General features: G+C 42.4%; 1 protein-coding gene across 1 annotated transcript in view; it reads right to left on the bottom strand.

Annotated features, from left to right (window-relative positions):
* The window catches only part of LOC124805213 (CD63 antigen-like), a 50,419-nt gene extending 38,168 nt beyond the window's left edge, over nucleotides 1-12,251 (bottom strand). Inside the window, exon 1 of the mRNA XM_047265717.1 lies at nucleotides 12,125-12,251. Within this exon, the coding sequence (XP_047121673.1) occupies nucleotides 12,125-12,187 (63 nt within the window). The 5' untranslated portion in view covers nucleotides 12,188-12,251. The remainder of the gene's footprint in view (nucleotides 1-12,124) is intronic.
* Between the last annotated feature and the right edge of the window lie 3,311 nt (nucleotides 12,252-15,562).

Raw genomic sequence — 15,562 nt, 5'->3', positions numbered from 1 at the left:
AATGTCATCTTCCCTCAAGGGATTCTTATTTGAGTCCACGAAACACCTCCGTAATGCTGACGTATTAATCAAATCTAATGGTAACAAAACTAGCAGCACGCCTCTGAACTGGTTAGTTGCTCCGATGTCTTCTTTTAATCGTATCTGATGAGGATCACAAGACTCGAGCGGTACTCAAGAAAGCGCCAAGTCAGTAACGACAACGCCACTGTCCTAGAATTCTCCCAGCTAACCGAAGTCTACCATTCGATTTCCCTGCTACCAATCTCACGTGCTCGTTCCATTTCATATCCCTTTGTAACGTTACGCCTGGATATTTAATCAATGTGATTGTGTCAAGCAACACACCACTAGTACTTTATTCCGACATTACAGGATTGCTTTTCCTTCTCATCCCCATTAACTTATATTTTTAGGTTTAGAGCAAGCTGCCATTCATGACACATATTAGAAATTTTATCTAAGGCATCTCGTATCCTCTTATAATCACTCAACGACGACACCTTACCGTACACCACCGCACCACCAGCAAACTGTCTCAGATTGCCGCTCACCCTCTCCGACAGATCATTTATGAACATAGAGAATGATAGCGGTCCTATCACACGTCCCTATCACACTTACTTGGGACACTCCTGACGATACCCTTGTCTCTGATGAACAGACGTCGTCGAGGACAAAGTACTAGGTTCTATTACTTAAGAAGTTTTAGAGCCACTCACATATCTGAGAAGCTATTTCGTACTTTCGTTAAAAGTCTGCAGTGAGGCACTGAGTCAAACGCTTTTCCGGAAATGTAGGGAGATGGAATATGCCAGTTGCCGTTCATCCAAATGCAGAAATGGAAAATCATTTTCTTGAAACTGCTGGTGCCATCGTGAAATGCTTTGAGCTGTACGGGGTGCAGTGCCTTACTCTCGAAGTAAGTCATCCTATGCAGTTGCAATTAGACTGTACCTTTTGTTGCTTTGTGATCACTATCTAGATCCGACGTATGTTGAATAATGAACGAGCAAGCGAACTAGGTAACTGCAACGTATGAGTCACCAACTTTGAATTGGCACCAAGGTTTTTTTTTAAGTTCGATACGTATGTTAAAATTCACCCCAAGGTCCTGTCTTCATTCTCGTAAAAGATTTGTGAAATTGGACCTGTCTGAAACAATCTGCTTTTTTCGTGTAATGATTGTTACTTTTTCGTCCTAAAGGGAAGGGCTATCATAAATCTGCCACAGTCCGCTTGATTTAAGATAGGTCTATGAAGATCGTAATGCAAGAGGATTACTATTTGTAACTATCTACCTTCTTTCTCAACACACGTACTTTTTTCTTCGAAAAAACGTAATTGAAGAGTGGAAGAAAGGAAGAGTAGGATATTGGAGATGGAGCACAAACTCGGATTAATTCAAGAATGGGGAAGGAAATCGGCCGTGCCCTCCCAAAGGAACAACGCCGGAATTTCCCTGGAGCTATTTAGAGAAATCACAGAAAATCTAAACCTGAATGGTCAGGCTCGGATTTGAACCGTCGTCCTCCCGAATGAGAGTTCAGTGTGCTAAGCATTTCACCCCCTCGGAGTGACGGATGGGTTGGAGCTCGTTGATGTGGGTGGAAGACTGGTGGAGATTCAGGGGCTAATGAGAAATTTCTTTGTTAGTTTCAAGTGAAGGATATGTTGGTCTGGTCGCTAGCAATTCCTGCAAGCAGTTGTTCTACTGAATAGAGCTTTGTGGTGCGGTAGTGGTCATATCGTACTGAGTATGCCATAGCATGCGACCCGGGTACATTACCGTGCTGTGGGTAATCAATCGCTCCGGCGCTGTATAACTACTAATCACGCCTATACTTAACAATTATGAGAATTATTTTTTCTTGGGGGTGAAGAAAAACTGAGACGTTTAACATTGCTTAGATTTCAACAGTCATTGCAAATTACATTACTTCGAGCTCATAGCACTTTCAGCTACGCAAGCTCGTTGAGAACAACTCAGAGGATACATTTCTCAGCTCGATATTACCGAATTCTATTCACGAATGAGCAATACAAAAACGCCTTAACTTACATTTTCACCATTAGCCAACACAGGATGAGCGAAAAGGTTATTTACTTTCTACGAAATAAATTTGTGATATTAAGTAAACGAAATACGGACTGTTTGCACTATTTTGCACTATTATTGCGTTCCGTAATTCACTTTCTTCTGTAGAATATTTTAAAATATTTACAAATTCTTATTCCCCCAAGTAGATTTACATTTTCCGATTTTACCAATGAAGTATGGGAGAAACAATGTCTCTGCAAGCAGTAGCCGGCCGGTGTGGCCAAGCGGTTCTAGGCGCTTCAGTCTCGAACCTCGCGACCGCTACGGTCGCAGGTTCGAATCCTGCATCGGGCATGGAAGTGTGTGATGTCCTTAAGTTAGTTAGGTTTAAGTAGTTCTAAGTTCTAGGAAACTGATGACCTCAGATGTTAAATCCCATAGTACTCAGAGCCATTTAAACCATTTTTTTTTTTTTGCAAGCAGTATTATGTTCATACGATATATCACTCTTTCTGAGATTATACCTCAGAGTTCAGCTTTTCTCGGTGAACTTTCTCCCTGCTTCCTTCTCATAATGGTAGGCCGCTTGACTCCATGCTCGTGGTACCTCTTTGTTCTCTGATGGCTTAAGCAACATTCGTTGGGTGTTTGGTGTATGATCGTCCTGAGCAGAACCAACGTCATTTTAAGATATAGCGTAAAAAGATACACACTTCAAAAAAGTTTTGCATCACCTCGGTTTCGACAGTTACCGAACCTGTACAGAAAATTTGAAGAGGGGTTAAGATAAACATCATTTCTGCCCTTTTTATTGATCATGAAAACCACACATTTCATGTTGAACCACCATACAGCAAGACCTTCAGAGGTGGTGGTCCAGATTGGTGTACACACTGGTACCTCTAATACCCAGTAGTACGTCCACTTGCATCGATGCATGCCTGTATTCGTCGTGGCATACTATCCACAAGTTCATCAAGGCACTATTGGTCCAGATTGTCCCACTCCTCAACGGCGATTCGTAGTAGATCCCTCAGAGTGGTTGGTGGGTCACGTCGTCCATAAACAGACCTTTTAAACATATCCCAGACGTGTTCGATAGGCTTCATGTTTGGAGAAAATGCTGGCCACTCTAGTCGAACGATGTCGCTGTCCTGAAGGAAGTCATTCACAAGATGTGCAGGATGGGGGTGCGAACTGTCGTCCATGAAGACGAATGCCTCGCCAATATGTTGCCAATATGGTTGCACTATCGGTCGTAGGATGGCATTCACGTATCGTAAAGACGTTAGGACTCCTTCCATGTCCACCAGCGGCGTACATCAGCCCCACATAATGCCTCCCCAAAACAGCAGGGAACCTTCACCTTGCTGCAGTCACTGGGCAGTGTGTCTAAAACGTTCAACCACACCGGCTTGCCTCCAAACACGTCTCCTACGATTGCCTGGTTGAAGTTATATGTGACACTCATCGGTGAAGAGAAGGTGACGCCAATCCTGAGAGGTCCATTCGGCATGTTGTTGCGCCCGTCTGTGCCGCGCTGCACATTGTCGTGGTTGCAAAGATGGACCTCGCCATCGACGTCGGGAGTGAAGCTGCTCATCACGCAGCCTATTGCGCACAGTTTGAGTCGTTACACGGCATCCTGTGGCTGCACGAAAAGCATTATTCAACACGGTGGAGTTGCTGTCAGGGTTCCTCAGAGACATAATCCATAGATAGCGGTCATCTACTGAAATAGTAGCCCTTGGGTGGCCTGAGCGAGGCATATCATCGACAGTTCCTGTCTCTCTGTATCTTCCTGTCTCCCTGTGTCTCCTCCATGTCCGAACAATATCGCTTTGGTTGTCTCCGAGATGCCTGAACACTTCCCTTGTTGAGAGCCCTTCCTAGCACAAAGTAACAATGCGGACGCGATCGAACGGCGGTACTGACAGTCTAGGTATGTTTGAACTACAGACAACACGAGTCGTGTACCTCCTTCCTGGTGGAATGACTGGAAATGATCGGCTATCGGACACCTTCTGTCTAATAGCAGCTGCTCATGCATGGTTGTTTACATCTTTGGGCAGGTTTAGTGACATCTCTGAACAGACAAAGGAACTATGTCTGTGACACAATATCCACAGTCGACGACAGCCTTCGGGAGTTCTGGGACCCAGGGTGATGCAAACCTTTTTTTGATGTGTTTATATTTCAAACCATTTAGAAATACTTTCATTTCATTTTTAATTGAGGGCTTTTGTGTACCTGCACTCACGCCGTATAGCAATGTTAAGATAACAGAAAGAATCGCTAAGTTTCACTTTTTCCTGCTCATTTTGTCTCTTAAGTTTTTTTTCCAAGTAGTGCTGCAGTTTTATTACTTTCCTACCTCTAAAGACGAACAGGGATGATTTTAAATTGAACAGAAAAAAAATTTTTTTGTTTGACATAAAGCAGCGTCGTCTAACTTTATTGCTCAAGATCCAATACTATCTCTGTTTGGCAGCACCTCAGACCACATTGATACCGATCTTATTTAATTGTTAAGTTAGTGTGTTGTGAGCTCCAAATACATTAAGTGTAGTATGGCCATGTAAGTTCGCTGCCGGCCGCAAAGTACAGATCGCGGAAAGACGGCACCATTTGGAACGCTTCGTTGCGACTATTCTGTTTCAGATTGCTGCCTCGCTCCGTGAGCCCAAGGTAGTAACATTGTAATTTCCTGAAGAAGTGTTGCTGTAATTGTACTTGTATTGAAAAGTATTACGCAATGCGAAACACGATCACAAATTATTAATAAACTCTTTGAATGTCGTTTTCCTTCTACTCTCTGCATTGTATTACAATAGCCGTAGTTTAATGTCATATTCTTTGCTATAAATATGTGCCATATCTGAAAATGATCTCTTCTATAATACACATTCACGAATCCATGTTAATTCCGTGTCAAAATTTATACCATAGCAGATGATCAGTAAGTCTACCTCTACATGACTGCTCTGCAATTCACATTTAAATGCGTGACAGGGGGTTAATCGAACCATTTTCACACTATTTGACAACCGTTCCAGAACGAAGACTTCAGTCTATCCGTGCGAGCTCTGAAAACTTTTATTTTATTACGATAATCATTTGCCCGTGTGTAGTTGGAAGCCAACAAAATATTTTCGCATTCGGAGGATTAACTTGGAAATAAAAATTAGTGAAAAATCTCTTCTCAACGAGAAACATTTTTATTTTAATGACTATCACGCCAACTCGTGTACCATATTCGTCACTCTCTCTCCTCTGTTTCGCGATTACAGATAACAAGCCGTTCTTTCTTGAACCTTATCGATGTCTTCCGTCAGTTCTATCTGGTAAGGATCCAGCAATACTCTAGTAGACTGTTTAACGACTTCCATTATTACTCAAGTCGATGACGTCACACCTATCATTATCACGTTCAGCTGCCACTTTTCACACCTTATGTTTTAGTCGATGACTTTCCGCTGCCTTTCTGGCAGGAAGTCACGAGTCAAGTCGCATAAGTGAGACGATACTCCAAAGATACGCAGTTTGATTAGAAGCAGCTTGTAAGGAAGGGTATCCAAAGCCTTCTGGAAATCTACACGTGTGGAATCAATCTAAGATCCCCTGTTAATAGCACGCATTACTTCATGAGAATATAGAGGCAGTTGTGTTGCAAAAGAACGATATTTCCTGAATCCATGTTCACTAATTGTCAAACGAACATTTTCCGCCGAGGTAATTCGAGTCGCGTACGCCCGTGATTGCAAGGACTGGAAGACAAACAATAAAACATTTCCCCCTCTCACATCATCTAACCCCACAGCGGCCGAGTTACTCACCCTTCGCAACTGAAGTAGGCGGCCAGCTGTACGTCTCTCACGGAAGAATACACCAACAGTCAATTGAAATTATGATCATGTTGAAATTGTGGTGTCACCGCCAGACACCATACTTGCTGGGTGGTAACCTTTAAATCGGCCGCGGTCCGTTAGTATACGTCGGACCCGCGTGTGACCACTGTCAGTGATTGCAGACCGAGCGCCACCACACGGCAGGACTAGAGAGACTTCCTAGCACTCTCACCAGTTGTACAGCCGACTTTGCTAGGAAAGGTTCACTGACAAATACGCTCTCATTTGCCGAGACGATAGTTAGCACAGCCTTCAGCTACGTCATTTGCTACGAACTAGCAAGGCGCCATTATCAATAGATATTTAACTTGTTGCCTGTACCGTCAGACCGATGTACACCACTTATGGATTAAAGTTAAGTATTCCAAGAACTTCGTTCTTTTCTTTATAGGATAATTACTTTACCTTGTTCCAGACCTCACGCCAATCTGCGTGAGCAAAAAGCGTGAATTTCGGCCTCCTCTAGCAACACGGTGTTGGCTCTTCTGCCAACACTTCAGAAATATTACTGTCTCTGGGTTTTTATTTCTGTCTGAGCAGGAAAATTACACTCTTAAGAAGCTCTTAACGTTACTCGACATTTGTGAATACGGTTGTTGATTGCTAGATCCGTATTGTTTTACATTCGTCTGAAAAGTTGGGCGAATGGTTTCAGCAAATAAAGGAAGCGACAGCTACAAACAACATAGCTTTACCAGCCTTCAAAATAATCATTACTAGCTACAACACGCTTCCAACATCGGTTGTGAATCTGTTGGAAACTGTGGAGCAAACGCTTCTTGTGGGACCATTCGAAGCAGCGTGGTCACGCGTTGTTGGATATCCACAATGTCTGCGGATTTTAGTGAACAACAGAGTTCACATTGTCGTTGCTTATCTTCAACTCTTCTGCTCTCATTCACAACGAAAGCCGCTGCTCAGCGACGAGCATCCGTCGCACTCGTCCGATGTTGTCTGGGGCCTCGCGCGTTGACGCGAAAGCGGCTAATCCTGGAAACCGTGTCCTTTCCATCTCTAAAGCGTTTAAATTGATTCAACACCGTACACCTGTCGTATCATTCCATGAGCCTCCGTCGCCGTTTTCCTTAATTTGAAGCAAAACTTCATGTTAACGCGTTGCTCCGTTGCGCTCCAACTTGCTATTTCACGAGTGCGACGAATGCTCGCCGATGATCGGCCGCTGTCTCAGAATGAGAGCAGATGAAAAGAAGTAAAGATAGTACAAGCACTACTGTTCAAAAACATTCACAAACGTTACGGATGGGTTGGTTCAAATGGCTCTGAGCACTATGGGACTTAACATCTAAGGTCATCAGTCCCCTAGAACTTAGAACTACTTAAACCTAAGTAACCTAAGGACATCACACAACACCCAGTCATCACGAGGCAGAGAAAATCCCTGACCCCACCGGGAATCGAACCCGGGAACCCGGGCGTGGGAAGCGAGAACGCTACCGCACGACCACGAGCTGCGGAACAAACGTTACAGATATCAACAACGCGTGCCCACGGTGCTTCGAGCTATCCCACATGAAGCGTTTGCTTGACAGTTTCCAAGCGCTTTACAATCGATGTCAGAAATGTGTTGTAGCTAATGTTGATTACTTTGAAAACCAGTAAAGGTATTTGTTTTGTAACTTTTATTCCCGTTATTTTCTGAAACCAGACGCTCTTCGTATTATAAAATACGCCTCAGGAACGCGAGCAGCCGTAATACTTGATTCGGACCGCATGTAGCCCTTGGGCTGCAGTTTGACGATCATTGAATTAAAGGTTCCAAGATAGAAGCCTCAAAAATGGCTCTGAGCACTATGGGACTTAACATCTTAGTCATCAGTCCCCTAGAACGTAGAACTACTTAAACCTAACTAACCTAAGGACATCACACACATCCATGCCCGAGGCAGGATTCGAACCTGCGACCGTAGCAGTCCCGCGGTTCCGGACTGCAGCGCCTAGAACCGCACGGCCACCGCGGCTGGCTTAGAAGCCTCCTCTGACAAGCTGTGATATTGCAATTTTAATGGCCATCAGTACATTTTTATGCAGCAGAATTGCGATACAGGAAGAACCTAATTTAACTTACGTTATGATCATTACCAGAGACTGTCATCTGTATTGGATGCAGTCTCAGAATCTACACACGATTGTTGCTCTTATTACGGAAGTTTATTTGCCCATATCGCAAAAAATACACAATGATTACTAGTTTCTGCGAAATTAAATCGCCTTCTACAGATCATTTGCACAAAAGAATGTTTTTACAGGGCCATTCTATTTCGTCGACTGTTCACATTAATTGGACATAGCTCACAGAGACGACATTCCACAGTAACGCCTCACGTGATACAGTGGAAGTATACTTGTGCGAACGGTGCACAGTTACAAGTAAAATAGATAATCCGTGTATAAAATGTTTTTGTTCTGTCTTTGTTGACATTTGACAGGAAACAGGCTCCTATCACATGTCAACATGAACACAACGTGACAAGATCTTGTACAAGTATTATCTATTTTATTTGTAACTATTACGCACTGTTCGCACAACTATTCTCTAATTGTATGAGAGGCGGCACTATGGATGTCGCCTCTACAGGATGGTCCTTTGATCGTGACCGGGCTAAATATCTCACGAAATAAGCGTCAAACGAAAAAACTACAAAGAACGAAACTTGTCTAGCTTGAAGCGGGAAACCAGATGGCGCTATGGTTGGCCCGCTAGATGGCGCTGCCGTAGGTCAAACGGATATCAACTGCGTTTTTTTAAATAGGAACCCTCATTTTTTATTATATATTCGTGTAGTACGTAAAGAAATATGAATGTTTTAGTTGGACCACTTCTTTCACTTTGTGATACATGGTGCTGTAATACTCACAAACATATGGCTCACAATTTTAGACGAACAATTGGTAATTAAAATACAAATCGTAGGTACGTTTGAGCATTTTGTTTCTGTTGTTCCAATGCGATACATGTACCTTTGTGAACTTACTATTTCTGAGAACGAATGCTGTTACAGCAACAAATGCTCAAAATATTGTCCGTCAACCTCAATGCATGTGGCAATACGTGTAACGACATTCCTCTCAACAGCGAGTAGGTCGCCTTTCGTAATTTCGCACATGCATTGACAATGCGCTGTCGCATGTTGTCAGGCATTGTTGGTGGATCACGATAGCAAATATCCTTCAACTTTCCCCACAGAAAGAAATCCGGGGACGTCATATCCGGTGAACGTGCGGGTCATGGTATGGTGCTTCGACGACCAATCCACCTGTCATGACATATGCTATTCAATACCGCTTCAACCGCACGCGAGCTATGTGCCGGACATCCATCATGTTGGAAGTACATCGCCATTCTGTTATGCAGTGAAACATCTTGTAGTAACATCGGTAGAACATTACGTAGGAAATCAGCATACATTGCACCATTTAGACTGACATCGATAAAATGGGGGCCAATTATCCTTCCTCCCATAATGCCGCATCATACATTAACCCGCCAAGGTCGCTGATGTTCCACTTGTCGCAGCCATCGTGGATTTTCCGCTGCCCAATAGTGCATATTATGCGGGTTTACGTAACCGCTGTTGGTGAATGACGCTTCGTCGCTAAATAGAACACGCGCAAAAAATCTGTCATCGTCCCGTAATTTCTCTTGTGCCCAGTGGCAGAACTGTACACGACGTTCAAATTCGTTGCCATGCAATTCCTAGTGCATAGAAATATGGTACGGGTGCAAACGATGTCGATGTAGTATTCTCAACACCGACGTTTCTGAGATTCCCGATCCTCGCGCAATTTGTTTGCTACTGTTGTGCGGATTAGCCGCGACAGCAGTTAAAACACCTACTTGGGCATCATCATTTGTTGCAAGTCGTGGCTGATGTTTCATATGTGGCTGAACACTTCCTGTTGCCTTGAATAACGTAACTGTCCGGCGAACGGTCCGGACATTTGGATGATGTCATCCAGGATACCGAGCAGCATACATAGCAAACGCCCGTTGGGCATTTTGATCACAATAGTCATACATCAACACGACATCGACCTTTTCCGCAATTGGTAAACGGTCAATTTTAACACGGGTAATGTATCACGAAGCAAATACCGTCCGCACTGGCGGAATGTTACGTGATACCACGTACTTACACGTTTGTGACTATCACAGCGCCATCTATCACAAAGCGAAACAAGTGGTCCAACTAAAACACTCATGTTTCTTTACATACGGATATATAATAAAAATGGGGGTTCCTATTTAAAAAAACGAAGTTGATATCCGTTTGACCTATGGCAGCGCCATCTATCGGGCCAACCATAGCGCCATCTGGTTTCCCCCTTCAAGCTAGACGTGTTTCGTTCTTTGTAGTTTTTTCGTTTGAAGCTTACTTCATGTGATATCTGGCCCGGTCTTTATCAGTGGACCACCCTGTATAAGATGTGTTCAATTAATATTAACAATCGTCGAAATCGATTGGCTGTGTAACAAAAAAAAAAAAAATCTGTACAAATTATCTGAAGATGGTGATTTAATTTCGCCGAAATCAGTAACCATTGTGTATTTTCGGTTACCTCTGCGAATAAACTTCTCTAATAAGAAGAACAACCATGTTTATATTATGGTGACGTAAAAATTTCAGTAAGATTTCTTCCCTCTTCTCCTCCGTTCTCTTCCAGTCCCGAACGACGGGCGGGAAGAACAGTTGTTGGTAAGCCTTCGTGTTAGTTCCAGTGTCACCAGATTTACCTTCATGGTCATTTCGCTAGATAAACGTAGAGGGAATAAGTGTATTTTTGACTGTTCTATGAATTTACGCTTTCAGAATTTCGGCAGTAAGCCACGCCGTGATGCTCAACGCCTCTCTTGTAGCGTATGCCACTGGAGTTGTATTAGCGTCTACGCGACGCTTTCCTAATCGTTCAACGAACCTGTGAAGAAACGAGCCGCTCTTCTTTGGATCCTCTCTATCTATCGTATCTGTTATGGGTCCTAGAGGGACAAGCTACCTCCCCTTCTTGGGTGTACTACACTTCCTTAGGATTTCTGTAATGATTTTTCGCTCTGGTACCTGCCTTTACTACGATTAATTTTGTATGGTAGTTCCACATTAAATTGCTCAGTACATTTACTCCCAGATATTTGATGGATGTGACTGATTCTAGTGACTCATTGGCATTCGTTTAGTCATGCAATAACACGTCTTATTGTTGGAAGATTAGAGAAAGCCTTGCTATTATGTTTTTCATGACTGCTGCGTGATATGACTTTCTGTCTGTAGTACTTCACCTGTACTTAACTGAACTGCAGAAGCACCTGACACTACTTATTACGAAAGTGAGAATCAATAAATTTAATTTATCGTAGCTGCTACTATTGGCCAATTCACAGCTGCTTACACTAACAGCGACTTAATAAACAGTAATCAAACCGGCACTGGATCTAAACACTCCCAGGACATAAGTTGGATGTTTATTCGTATGTTCTGCTCTCGTGTGAGTCATTGTGTTTTCCAAAGTCTTCTATACAGCGAAACACTGCAAAGACATCTTCCGTTATTTATTGCATGGCTAAATATAAAACAATCTCAGAAAGAATACTGTGCACGGGTAAATACAATCTAAAAGTAGCTACTTTGAGGTGAAACAAACATAAGCTACAAATAATAGTGAAGCCATTGTGTTAGCTAATACAGTAAGCATTAAAAGGAACCCAATAAGAGAGTTTCAAGAATAATATTTCCTTCTGACAATGTATTTGTAGATATAATTTTCTCTAGGTAGGTCCGCAAGTCGGAATCAATTAAAGACAAAATGAAAGTAATTTTTTCATTGAAAAATCATGCAAGCAGAGTGCGTATAGAAATAACTTAAATCATAAACTGTAAGCAAAGAACAGAACCTCTTTCCCACTAATTTTTTTTATGTGGTCAACTACTGTGAAATGCTACAACAATACCTAGCAAGCGGGTGAGATTCGAATCAATCTCTTAACTGGTGTTTTTAAAACTTCAGAGCATCCTGTCTACGAATACAAGCGAGATCTACAAAAAAAGTAGGGTAAAATAGAATAGAAACATGTCATCTTCCTCAATCACAGGTTATATCTGAAAAATGCTTATTTCATTCAGATCAGGATGTATTAAGAACAGAAGAGATTATTCACACTGACCGTAAACAACAGGTTGAAGAAGAAGAGAAGGTACTTAATCAGTTCCATTCCACACGACTGCATGTTGATGCGTCCTCCAGACAATGTTCGCTGCAGAAACCGAATTACAGAACTGGTTTAGGAGCCGCGAGGCGAGCATTTGCCCTGTCTTCGATCGCGCCCCGTTTCAAACGATATTATCTCTCCTGCTGGGCGCCCATTGGCTGAATCGAGTGGTTGCCAGGGCAACGAGCGAAGCAAAGTAGGCGCGCAGAAGTGCAAATATTCATCGGCCGACGCTACTGTGAAGGACAATACCTGTCGAACCTAACGCTACAGAAAACAAAAATATGATATGATCATTAAAAGAGAACAAAATCTTCTTATCTGAACGGAGCTGCAATCCTTCTGAGTACTGAACTAACACATTTGAATAAATAGTGAATTAGTTCGTATAACAATTTTTCACTTCATTACACCGTAGAACACTGTTTGTGGTGAACAGTATAAAGTTCCTACAGTTTACATAAACTATGGATGGTTCCACTCGCGGATAACAATATAGTCTTGAACTAATGCAGGCATCAACACACAGAAGCGACAGAACCTGTAATGAATTCATTCTCCTTTTGCTGTATGATTGTAAGAAACAAAATAATTGCCACTTATATTGTGAATATGAGAATATGTTTATGACTTATATCAGTAACTCCAAAGAGCAAAAACAAACAAAATATCTACATGTATTTGACGTTTTTTGGAGCTAAAAATAACTGTATGGTAGTCTAGGCAAAATATAATTTGCGTATAAAAGCAGAAATGATTGCTTCTGCTTCACATGGTACTTGGCCGCAACGGCCATGTCCAGTGAACCCGCTGTCGATAGGACGTTGAACTGTGACCTTTAACGTGGAGTTTTCCCTTATGTGGCGTTCACTGAATGATAAGGAGCTTGTTAGTTCCTTTGCGTTGCTATACATGCTTTACTGCTGGTTCACTGATAGTGGCACTATTGTAAACACCCCTTACATCAGTTTCATTACTACCCATTTAACATTTCAATTATTATTTGAAAGCAAGAGGGCCATACTTACCCGGTTCTTATCTATTAAATGACTAGATTAAATTATTTTACCTGCGCATGAACACAATACATACAAATGTATCCTGTTTATATAACAATATAACGGTTCGTCATCCATCAACAAAATTACTCTTGTTCTTTCTTCGTGTTCTTCACTCGGTAACTTAGGTTAACAGGCAATTACTGACGTTCCAGTAGTAAGTGAGGTATGCAGCCTTAGTATCCCAGGGCAACACAATCGTTTAATTAGCACGATTACAGTATGAAAGTTGTTCTGAAGCTCTATTCCATTCCTTGAAAACCACAGAGTACCTTCGAAAGCGGTGAGTAGTACGGTGTGGACCAGGAACAAGTCAGTAAACGTGAACAAATGGGTATCATTTTCTTCAAATGGCTCTGAGCACTATGAGACTTAACATCTGAGGTCATCAGTCCCCTAGAACCTAGAACTTCTTAAACCTAACTAACCTAAGGACATCACACACACCCATGCCCGAGGCAGGATTCGAACCTGTGACCGTAGCGCCCAGAACCGCTTGGCCACCGCGGCCGGCTCATTTTCTTCCTTTTACGCAGTGAATTACTAAATTCTACTCTCGAGTTGGTGTGGTTTTCAGTCCGAACGCTGGTTTCATGCATCTCTCCACGCTGTTTGCAAGCCTGTTGATCTGTGCATAACTCCTGCAACCCACATCCACTTGAACTTGCTGTTGTCTATCCTTGGTCCCTCTGCGCTGTATTAACCCCATACGATTCCCTGATGCGACCGGATGATTCCTCTCAGCCGATCCATTATTTTTGTCAAATGATATAATAAATTAATTTTTCCCCAATTCAATTCAGTACCTCCGCAAAATTTTTTTTCAATTTGCTCATCTCATCATCCTTCCGTAGCATCACATTTGAAAGGTTTCTATTTACTTTTTCCCTGAACTGCTTACCGCCCACGTTTCACTTCTCTACAGAGCTGCAGTATAGACTCCTCCGTAAATTTCTTCCTAATAGTTACATTTAAATTAAGTAAATTGAAGGCGGAAGAGGGAGAAAGTAAGGGAAAGGAATTATTGATGCCAGCTGCATCGGGACTCTAGAAGGGATAAGCAGCTACAAGTGAAAAATTGTGGTGTACTGGGACTCGAAGCCGGGGTCTCTTTCGTACTAAGCAGTTGCATTAACCATGGCGTTTACCTCAATTACGCTCACTGCCTCGCAGCCGACCCATAATCCCACCGAGCAAACACCACCTATCTGCAGCCCCTGTCCGTGTCCTCCATGCTCGCTACTTTGAGAGTCCCTTATGAGGTCGGACTTAATTGTGCATCCTCACTGACGGTGGTGGATTTATGGCTAATCGAGGCGAATCAGTCATACGAATGCGTGTTGCCTGTTCTTTCGGACACCACGCATTCATATAATAGTTAAATTTATATTAGATGTTAACAGACTCCTATTTTTCAAAAACACTTCTCGTGCTATAGCCGATCTGCAGTTTATATCCTCTGTACAGTGGCGGCTCGTAGGTATACATCCTGGGTATTCACAAATTTTTCAGTTCACTTAAATGTGTTAGTGCGAAATTAACAGCGTCTGCTGTACAACAGTTATGCTCGAGTAAGTAGGAGTTTTCGTGCTTTTTTATTTTTTCAGACAAATGTACAGGATCCCTAATTCATGTATTAGTTGACGAATTAACTTCCGAGCTCAAAATCAGGCATTCTCACGTTGAACCCATACAACTTACGCTTATTGCACACTTCTTTGTTAAATGTTCGCTTGCAGTCACCCATATTTGATTTCACCACTTTCTCACACAACGGCTCTGGTCAGCGAGGCCCTACTTCCTTTACGGTTAACGTACCTGGTAATTTTCTTTTCTGTTACCGCTTAATACAGGCTCAACATAGCTCATGTTGACACTGCACGGGGAACCTAATTCCTGCACCGTAAACAACCAACTCCAACCCCAAACATCCGTTTGCGGAAATTGTTAAATTCAAGTAGTACTATCTACTACCAACAAAGGTCTCTTGTCTAGAACACAAATGAGGCACTGGAAGCCATAAGGGCCAAAAGCACAGTGTGTTCAACCCTCGTATTTAAATGAATGTCAGAGAAACCAGTGAGACAGCTTTTGGTGAATGTTCAGACAGACGTACAATGTGGGCCTGCAGTACAGAGAAACCTGACCCACCGTAAGATCAACAGATGGCAGAAGCCCAAATAATGTTACAGTCTCACAATCGACGATGATGTGGTTTATGGTCCTCAGCCCTCAAATGGATTACTGTATGGTAAAATCCAAAATTTAATATGCCGTGTTTCATTCAGAATTCCAAAAAAACAGTTTTTTTATCAGTATAACTATAATATACACT

Source organism: Schistocerca piceifrons, chromosome 1 (genome assembly GCF_021461385.2).
Source record: "Schistocerca piceifrons isolate TAMUIC-IGC-003096 chromosome 1, iqSchPice1.1, whole genome shotgun sequence".
NCBI lineage: Eukaryota > Metazoa > Arthropoda > Insecta > Orthoptera > Acrididae > Schistocerca > Schistocerca piceifrons.
The sequence above is the reverse complement of the archived record's forward strand: the minus strand, read 5'-3'. Positions and strand labels throughout refer to the sequence as shown.